At 40.4% G+C, this 10,780-nt stretch overlaps 1 protein-coding gene across 2 annotated transcripts in view; it reads right to left on the bottom strand.

Moving 5' to 3' along the window:
- Nucleotides 1-10,780, bottom strand: part of PDE7B (phosphodiesterase 7B) — a 170,194-nt gene that overhangs the window by 35,902 nt on the left and 123,512 nt on the right. For both annotated transcript variants that reach the window (XM_031056267.1, XM_005420075.2), the window contains exon 4: nucleotides 2,573-2,656. In XM_031056267.1, coding sequence (XP_030912127.1) covers nucleotides 2,573-2,656 — 84 coding nt within the window. The remainder of the gene's footprint in view (nucleotides 1-2,572; nucleotides 2,657-10,780) is intronic.

The raw sequence follows: 10,780 nt of genomic DNA, 5'->3' as shown, positions 1-10,780 counted from the left end.
AATGAACAAATATTAAAAAAGCCTGTTTATTTCCTGGCAAAACACATCTGCATGCTCTGACACGGAGCATCCTCATTTACTTGTAGGTCACCAAGTGAGCCAGGCCCAGTGTGCACTTGCCAACTACAAAATCAGTAGTCAAGTATCTAGAAATCCCACTTCATTTTGCACTGAAAAATTAAGGCAACACTACTCTGTTGTATTGCACTAAATAGTTTATTTAGTTGTTTTTGCATGGGGTGATGGGAAATTTTTACTGGGTACGTCAGGTCACGGGGATGGTTTATTCCCCCTCCCCTTCACATGGTCTCTCCCGGGTGGCCTGTCCCACAGGAGGCCCCTCCCCTCACCCCACCCCAATGTTATCCCATTGGCTGTGGTCCTCTTTCCCCGCCCCCATCCTCTGGGGTGTAAAACCCCACTGCAGGTGGGGTCCGCTCTCTTTTCCACCTCGGTGGTGGCCGTCGCCAGAAGCGTCCTGTCCTAAGCCAATAAACAGGATACTCGTCCCCACATGGTGGAGAGTGCTCCTTGTCTCTTACTTCGTATATGCAAGTCCATGTGGGCTAAGGGTTCGAGCTAGCCGGATTTGGACTCACATAAAGCCCAGAGAACTGCAGATTACTGCACTACTCCTTCTCTCTAGAAGATGGTAAATATATAAAAACCTGAAAGCCATGGGGAATCTAAAATCAGGATCACTGCTTTCCCTTACAGAGATCATGATCAGCCAGCCATACATTTCAGATTATGGAAAAGCAGTAAAAAGAGTAAGCTGGAGGTCTCTGTGAGAGATAGCATAGGAGCAAAGAACACCCAGGTCCCCTACCCTGTTGGACCAGAGGTGCACACACCAGGAGGCAACAATTTTTATGTTCAGCAGTTATATTTAGAGTGGTGAAGTGGAGTGCCCTGCTCCTGGCATGATCAAAGGCTGAATATTCACCAGAGCATCCCTCGCCATAGATGTCTCTCTACACAGCCCACGGACAGCACCAGCATTTCCCAGAAACTGGCAGGATCTGGAGGATGGCAGGATTCATATACAGGGGCTAGAACTGAAAGCCTTATAGCCAGAAAAAAATTCTGAAACTATTCTTGTGTTCTTCCTTCTCCAGGGGCAAAGAAACTGAAAACTCTTTTGAAGTTTAAAAGAAACTGAATTTAATATAACGTGTATGTATTCAAAATAAAAAAGAAAGAATCAATTTAGTCACATTTGAATATGAATATATATCCACTTTATGAATGAAAAGTGCTCAGCCTACACCTGATTTTTCTTCATGCTTTTCATTGGCAAGTCAGAACTAAACTGTCCTCAAAACTCTGCTCAACCAGTAAGTTATTCCCTTTGTCCTTGGAAAACTGATGGACCCATCTTACCCCCTTATGTCTTTCTACCTCAGCCACAGCAAGCTTTCTGATGGACTTACAACCCAGAAAATAACCTTCCATCAGCAGGACTGATAGCAGCACGTTGCTTGGTGGCAGTAACTCTGCCAGCATGGATGGATGCAGCCCATCAGATCCCAAGCCCTCCCCTCCCAGCTCCTCTTTACCCCTGACTCCCAGCCAGCCCTCCCGCTTCGCTTCCTCTCTGCTCCCTTCCCTCCCTGCTTCCTCCTCCCTTCCCCTTCCCCAGGCACCCAGACAAGGAAGTACAAAAAGGAGAATTCAAACTTTGGTTTGAAAATTGCTCTTTGATAAAAAGCACAATCCCTAGGAGCATAACTGTGTCAGCACTGAAACTGCTGGAGTCCCAGTTTGTTTTGATGAAGATAGTGAATAACAGTTTTTTCAAAGGTTGCTTGTGCAGTGCACAAGGACACATCAAGATCTGCCTGTATCCATACACTGAAGTTTACACAGCATCCAGGCTCAGTGCTACAGGACCCAAGACTAAGTGGTTCTTTTTATCTTATTTTTTACATGCTTGCTAATGGGTTTGCATCAGTAGAGAGAGTCCATCAGATGAAAAAAAAAAACAACAGGGTCTTGATTTGTTTCTTTTTAGATTTTATTTACAACAGTGGCAAAATAACTTCAATCAAAATGAGGTTAAGATTATTTTTAACAGATGTTCACTGCTGGCCTGACCCAAAATCCATTGACGTCAATGAGAAGACTCCATGGGGCTTTGGATTGGGTTCTAATTGTTGGAAAAATTAATGTTATTGTAAACCACTGGTCAGTGCTGTCACATGCTCCCTGTCCGTGCCAATTCTATATGACCGGATAACAGCTTCACATAAATCTGTTCCAACTGTTGTTTAAGAGGCTAAAGGACACAGAGGTTTATCTCTTTAATTCTGAACTGCCCCTGCTCCTTCCCTAGCACACCCCATGGCCCTACTGTATTTACATTTGACAGATTGAGCATTATGGACTATTCACACAATCAAAACATTTCACAACCAGACACTGAGTGGAAATAATGGAATTAATGCTGACTGTGTGAAGACAGCTAAGCTACAGATATGTGTGAGATGAGATAGTTTGGTTCATACACTTCCAATAGAGATTTTTATTTGTTTTTATTTAAATACAGACCTGAAAGAAGGGTTGCACTTACTGTTAAGAAGACGGAAGTCTATAAACGGGTAGGAGCCGCGGCGCTCGGAGACAACCCCTGTCTGACCTCTCACCCGTGCATCTCCTGCAAAACACAAAATCCCCAGAGACATTAGAAGGGGCAGCTGCCTTTCTCTGCTGTTTCCATCTAGATCTATTTTTTAATACAAAGTGACGACATTACACTCCTCCAGTGGGAAAACTAAGGTCCAAAAATTCATCTCCCATGACATCCCTGGGTAATTGGGTAAAGCAGTACAGCTGATCCTCTTATCAGAACAGAGACACAAAAACCCCTTCATTGCTGGCTGGGATTAAACAACATTATCCTATTGAACAACTTCTTGCCCAGCAAGCAGACTCTCATTGCTTCACAAGAAGTGCAGACATCTGCCTTTTTCTTCTCAAGCAAGAACAGGTAGGACTCTGACTGTCAGGGTTTCACATATAAAGGTCCCAATCCCAGACCAGGCCCACAATCCAACGGACCTCCACAGCTGTGGGACTGCTCTCAAAACCATTAGTTGATGGAAAAATCCCCCCCAAAAAGTATTAAGATGTTTTTGCACTTAGGTGGGTGGTTTGTATGTTTGTTTGTTTGTTTTTGTTTTACTTTCTGCTCTTTGAGCACTCTGGAAAATGCAAACCTTCTCCTCAAACACTGCAGCTGTTTTATGTGAGTGAAAACATGATGTTCTCAGATAAGCATTACTCTGGAGCATTAGTATGTATATTTAAAGGTGATGAAGTGCCAACACAATACTAAGAATTAGTATTGTGCATTGCACACTGACTAGTTCCTGACTTACCATGTAATATTGATTAAATAGGCAAAAACAATTAAAGGAGAAAAATGCTCCCCAGAATATATAAGAGTTACAAAACCTCTCTCCAAGTAGACAGGAACTAGTGGGCAAGCATATGTCATTTTTATGTGTCCATAATTTTAAGTATCTTGTAGTGAAATGTAATTGTTCCTTTACAGGCAATCAACAAGACCAAAATATTAAAAATTCTTAAATAAGATGAAGTCTGGAGACCTTGAGGTTCTAGTTAAGAGCACTCTAGTTCTTCACCATACTAATTCCTCTTCTACAGAAACAGAGACCACAGTGTTGAAAGCATACCCACTGCACATCCTTACACAGCTCACAATGTAGTCCTATCAAAGTTTGCAATGAAGTGTGAATTTTTAGTTAGTTTGAATTGCATTTTCTCTGGGATACAAATATAGCATCTGACTAATCTAAACAATAATTTAAGAATTTGGCTGCTAGTGCTAGCTTCTACTGCTTGGGTTTAAAAACAAGAAAACATCTTGTAACATAAAAGAAGGACCTAGGTAAATGCTGTTAATTTTTTTTCTATCTAATGTTCACTTAAAATGTGCTAACAATTATGTTGAAGGGAAGAAAGCCAAGTAGAATTACTAAGTTAAATATCTGAGGTGGAGAAAACCTTCCGTGCCCTCTAGGGGTCCTTAGAGATACGAAAGATACAAGAGAGTGCATGCAAATTAAGAATATTTCAAACACAGTCACTTTTGATTATAAATATAAATCCAGGTTCTCTCACCCTTACTTTCACTTTGCTTTTTTGTTCTCAGAGACAGAACATGTGTTCCCCGTTCTCGGCTCCTTCTTGCCAACCACCCTAAGGAACCAGTCCAAAGCAACTCAAGCTGTACCCCACTTACCCCTCCTGACAGCAGGGGCAGGAGGTGCAAACCTCTACCTGCTCTTCAGCTGTTCCACTTCAAAGGTAGGCTGAAGCCATGGGTCCACCTTCATCAGCAGCTTAAAATTAAGTGCTATGTAATTGTGGCAATGAAGGTACAAGAACCCATCCCCTCGAGATCCTCAAGTTAAAGAGAAGAAGGGTGGAGCAAAGAGCTGGAGAGTTTGTTAAACACTGACGCAAGATTCACCAGCGCCCACAAGCCAGAGCTCACGAAGCAGCACCCAGACTTAAAAGCATTGCTCTCTGGCACAGGTAACCCCATCAGATTGGCTCACGTGTGCACAAAGAGTAAGAATGGCAAGCACACCGTACGCATGATATAAACTCAAAAAAATTAGGCAGGCTTGAGCCTGCTGCTGATACAGGCATCAGCAAATTAAGAACGGGTGTGAATTCAGAGCATGCCTTGACCAATGCTTTTGTTTTTCTGCAGGCACCAATGAATTAACAGGAATCTGCAAGTAATCCTCTGTATTATACACTGACACACATGTCACTTGTGACTTTATCAGCAGAGACATTAAAAACAAAAAAAAAGACAAATTCAGACTCCAAAAATCTGAAAAAACACCCAAAGCATATGATACTATAAAGCCAGAAAGACTGATATTCTTTCTAGGCATGAAATAATGCATCTATTAAATCAGAGGAGGTACCATAGTACTAGACAAAAAGAAAATCATATAGAGTCATGTATCAAAAGGATTCCCTAACTCTGATCTCAAAAGTGTGACCCCAAATTTTGAGGAAGACCACACTAAAGGTAGGTAGACAACTGTAACACCGATGAAAAGACAAGGTAGGCTTACCAAAAGTAGACCATACAAGATACTTAACTACCTCAAATAAAATAACTAAGTGTTAGACAAAAGGAAAAGAAAGCAATACTGTAGTGCAATTCAACAATGTGGACTTCATTAAACATGCAAGAGAAGGCAAGAGATGAGTACAAGAAATGAAGACTGAAAATAAGAAGACAACACGGTGCAACGAAAGGAAACTTTTGCATGGGAACAATTACTCCATAATCTCCATGATATTTAGAAAATTTATGCTGGGAATGGTCCTAAAGAATTTTTCTTGATGATCTTGACACAGAAGAGCACTAATGATCCTTGAGGATAACACAATGCTGGGAGATACCAGGTATTAACAGCTACAGCTATTTTAAATTAAGTTCACCTCTGCTATCACCTCTTCTGTCCCAGCTGCTCTGTGGCCCAGATGCCTGGATATTCCTGGTACCCAGCTTCCTCCCACGGTCCTGCTGTCTCATACAGACCTACAGACTAGCCAAATTAGATGCTTATGTACACTATTCAAAGCAATTTCAGCAAAGAGAGGGTAAGCAATGGAGCTATTGATGCAGTTAGTATGAAATACGAATGAGTTTTACTGAACTAGCAAACCCCAGGAACGGAAGTCATGACAAATTAGTGATTATTAGAACTGGCTGTTTGTGTAATTTTACATTTTTTACAGACAATATAATTTTGGACTGTCTCTAGCACTATAGTATACAGAATAAATCTGCATCCTTGCTGACTTACGAAAAGCCACTAAAATCTTTATATTCTTATATGATTATTAACTTTATCCTGAGGGAAGGCAAGTTTCTGATGAGTCAAAGATGTTATCAAGTAGCTCTACCTCATGAATCTGTTATTTCAAAATACTTCATCAGGTGCCACCTAGTCTCTCTCTACATCATTAGAGAAAGATTAGTTAGGAAGTGGTGGTGGGCTAAATCAACCACACCTCCCTTCCTCCATTTTTTCTTGGCTCATGTATTTGGAAAATATTTATATTCTTCCCTATTACTTTTAATTACATCTAAGTAAGGGATTGCACCAGATACACAACTTACCACATTAATTTGGGCCGTTCATGGCAACACACTCAATGTTATTCTTTTTGCTTTGGCAGATGACTTTGAGGCTGACGTTCATCAGTCCACCAGACCTTTACATCTCTTTGTCTCCACCTTAAAAATCAAGCTAAGCAGCCGTTCTGACAATTTATGCAATTAGCAGTTTTAGATAAATCATACTTTTTAGAGTGAAAGGAAGGAATTCTGTGGTAACAAAGCAGGAAATTTTGACAGCTCATTGTGTTCCCAAATGAAACAAGCAGGGTGAAGGGAAATGGTCAGGGTACAGATTCTCCTTGACTGCTTTGGGCTGAAGATGCAAGGCTGGAACATCTGCAGCTGCAAACACCAGGGGCTGCACCCTCACTGGTGCCAAGCTGCCACAAAGCTTCCAGCAGGGAGATCTCCCAGAGGCTGCTGTGCTCTTGAATTTTACTTTGTCGTTGTTAAAACAAACAAGAACACAAACCAAATAAACCAAAGCAACCCGTTTAAGGAGCCAGAGCTGTGACTGATGTGCATGACAGATCACAGGCACAAGAAAATCATCTATAAGGTAAGAACCACCGCACTACTATAGCATCAAGGGTACTTCAAGATGGTCCAGAAGGGTTAAGAAAAAAATGAGGCAGCTCTTAACTGCCTTTCACATCTGGAGGAAAGAGCCATCTGCACCGAGGAAAACAACTTCTCCAAGACTTGCCTGAAACAGCATGCGATTCAATTTCACTGAGCAAGCACAACAAATTAGGAGAGAAAATAGGGCCATAGCTGTGGCAAAACAACAGAGTAGCTTCATCCAGCAAAAGTCAGGACCAACCACCAAATTATTGATTCTATTTAGTACACAGCTCCATGTGGTAAATTGGGAATACCACAGCAAATTCACAACCGGTTACAAGTATTTATTCCAGTCAAACTTTCTTACAATCTTCATTCTGGTATTTCTTAAGTTGACTGTTCAGGGTACATACTGCAGTGGCTGACAACTTTTCATGGAAAACCAAGCAGCAGCAGTAAGGCCCCTAGTGGACTCCATGGATGCCACGGCTCCTCCACTATCTCAGTTATGAAAAGGCTTGGGATTTCTGACCTGAAAAAAGAGGGTCTGATGATGTTTTAAGCATCAATCTGATTTTAGTGGAAAGGTTTCTAAATGAGAGAAGTGTTGCTTTGTAAAAGTAGCAAGCTCAAATGAAAAGCTACATTAAAAGTGAGTACCAGAATTACTGGAATTATATTTTTATTTGAAGAGATCTCATGCTTGTTCATGGTGATTCATGCTGATTTGGATCTTTTCATTCTGTTGTATTAGTGCTATAAGTGTTACTGTAAATTCTTGTTTGTCTAAGGCATTTTATAAAGATTTCGCATGTGCATCAGATCTTCTGAACAAAGCCATTTCCTCTGAACAGACACAAAGAGACTGATTTAAGGGTTACAGACTCAGGATGACTCCCCTTTGCAGCAGGAGAAACTGGAGTAGCCTCCACACTTCATTCATTTTTAAGCACTGAATTTTTAGGCATGTAAACATTCCAAAATGGAAGTTTTTCCATGCTGTATGCTGCATGGTTATACTATTTCTGGTAGTAGTCCTAATGAGCTCATAAGTATTGATTTCATCCAACGTATTCTGCAGTTTTGTTTCAAAATGCTCTGCAAAGGAAAGTAATTGATGGTACTCCCTTTTTACAAAAAGAGGATAAAATGATGATGTAGAAACTGTAATTCAGTTTTGTAAATGTTTTTTACACGGAAAATTACTTAATTTCCCTTGCAGTGGTCCTACCCTGCGAATGAATTATATTTATTTCTTTATTACCAGTCAATTACTTGACGTTCAGCTATTAAAAATTCCTTTTCCAGCTGCAGATGAGACATTTCATGCATGGTGTATTTCTTAGTATTCTGAAGTGCATGGTGGTTCTTATGTTCAACAAGAACTACTGGGACTGCTTTCTGTACCTGCCAGCACTAATTTCTGCCCTCCTTTTCTGACCAAAATCCACAGCACAGTTATATCTTAACCTCCCAAACAATACTATCACCACTCCCTGTGCTGATCAGTAAAATGCAAGAAAGAGAAGCTGACAATCTGTTCATAAAACCCTTCTCAATGCTGGAATTCTCCTGGTACATCTTACCTACATATAGAGAAAGACCATAGGATCCACAGGCATATCTTGAACAGCTCTCCATTCTGACAAATGAACAAGTTAAATGAGTATTTTACAGACACTCCAAAAGTCCTCTCTTTAACTATATCATATGACACCAGCGACTGGTGAGAAGACTGAACGGATGAATCTTGAGGCAAAGCTCTTAAAACAGGCAGACTTTGGAAAGAGTTCTTGCAGACAAGTGAAAACCAAGATGATGCAAAAACTGCCATCAAGAACCAGAAAACAGCAGTCATCAGCAACTGAGATATTGAAGCAGCACCCACATTTCCCCCTTCACAGACCTGTCTGCTCTTCCATGAGCAAATGTAGAGCAACACTAACATCTGACTGTAAAAGTGGCCAGAGTCAACTGACAGACATCAACCCTCCATTTCATGAGCTAACAAAGGTAGGTTTCCAAAACATCAATGTATTATATTGTACTGGCAATTCTTTCACTTGTTTTTGAGTTTGATAATGGGCTACGAATTATTGCCTCAAGGTCAAATGTATTTCACACACTCATAGGTCGGAAGGAGTGGAGAGAAGTAGGTGCCTCCGCCCAGTGACTAATGCTTAAAGAGACTTTCAAAGACCCAAAATGTTTCTGACTGATGCAGATGGAGTCTAAGACCCTTTTCCTAAATTAGGTGCCACGATTATAAGCAGAGCATGGGGAGGAAGAATCCAAGACCTCACCCTTGAGGACTGTATTCAGAAAACTGAGACCACACCAAACCCCTTAGCTGTGAGTATGCCTTTCACTGTGATTATCCCTGTGACTATTTGGTAAGAACAGAACAGACACATGCACCTTTATTTCACACCAATGTAGGCACACCCTCAAAACACGTATGTACTGTGTACACTCATACAGTGTAATATTATCCCACAGCTCAGTTTAACAAAAAACAGCACTTGTTATGCAACAGCCATCAGAGTACTGTTCTGGATAAAACACAGTAACTCATTTCTCTGATTCTACTGCATGATATCTACTTAACTTTCAGTATTTTCTAGATAAAATACAAAAGTTTATATAAAAGTTTACATTAAGTGCTAAACCACTGGACACAAATACAGAGAGGAGCATAAGAATGGGCATAATTAGGAACTTTTCTGTTTGAAGACATGAGAGATTCAGATATAGGAAGGTGCTTGCCAGTACAAATTTTGCAAAATTCAGCCAATGGCTTTCACATGCAGATAAAAAGATAGACAAGTGTTGTTATCTAGCAGGAAAGGATAGGGAGTTATAGAAATAAGACCAGGAGACAGGTCTTGAAAATAAGAATCTAACAAGAGAGAATGCTGTATAAATACAGCATTTTAAGTGCAGAAGGCAGAAGTCATTTATCACCACCTCCATACTTGAAAGGCATGGTTTAGACAACCATCCTGACTTGGGTAAATATTTTTCTTGCAGTGTATTGTAAAGACCAAGCCATCCACTATGTAGAGGGGCTGATGGTATCTTAAGAGTCTCACAGCTGGGACCCCAAATGGAAGCACTCTGGCCGACTTCAGGCTTACCATACTGCTGCTGCTCAGCAGGGTTGGCACAGTAATAGAGGTCCTAGGACACTCTGAACCAGACAGGATCCTCCAAGGATCCTAGGAACCACCTGTTTGTATGTTTTGTATGGTGTTATTGGTGGGGCATTTCTGTCTCCAAATACTGATCACTGACTTTACAGGAAAAGTGGATATTAATATAGACAGGGCACTGAACTGTCTTGATAATCTTGTCTTCCTACATGGTTTGATGGCTTGTAAATGTCTCTGCATTAGAGGACAGGAGCCATGTCAGCAGAATCAGGTTCCTGGACTGCTATCGTTGCTTTTACTCTAGAGCCCTCCTGGCAAATGGCAAAACTTACTGGTTTTCCTAAAAATGAAATTGAATTGTAACAAACACCTTAAAAACTAAATGGTAAAGAGCTGTAATAAAAGTAATAACAGCTACAGCATAGTCTTAGCAACAGGTAGTAGGTTGCATTACCATGGCAACTTTGAACATAAAATCCTACTGTCATGCTACTCCCATCCCTCTCCCAAATAAATTGCAGCATAAATAAAAGAACATTATTACTTATTCAATTTGAAATTTTGTGATTCTAGTCTTCAGCCAGGCTCTCAACTACTGAAATAAACACATATTTAATAACAAACTTCTAAGACATCTACACTCCCAATTCCAAGTCATTAGGCTTTCATTTTGTAAAAAAGAAAAAGATCTGGTTTTTCTAAGACCAATGCCAAAAAGAGGTATAGAATTCAAATCTCTATGCAGAGTGCAACAGGTGAAGCTATTTCTGTTGCCATTCCCCAAAGATAAGGATTTTCTTCTCTCATGAATACATCAAACCCCTAAGTTATCCTGAATACAAATTACATTTTCTTAACTGTAATAGCATTCTAGATACAGAAATAT

Source organism: Geospiza fortis, unplaced genomic scaffold (assembly GCF_000277835.1).
Source record: "Geospiza fortis unplaced genomic scaffold, GeoFor_1.0 scaffold162, whole genome shotgun sequence".
Lineage (NCBI taxonomy): Eukaryota > Metazoa > Chordata > Aves > Passeriformes > Thraupidae > Geospiza > Geospiza fortis.
The sequence above is the reverse complement of the archived record's forward strand: the minus strand, read 5'-3'. Positions and strand labels throughout refer to the sequence as shown.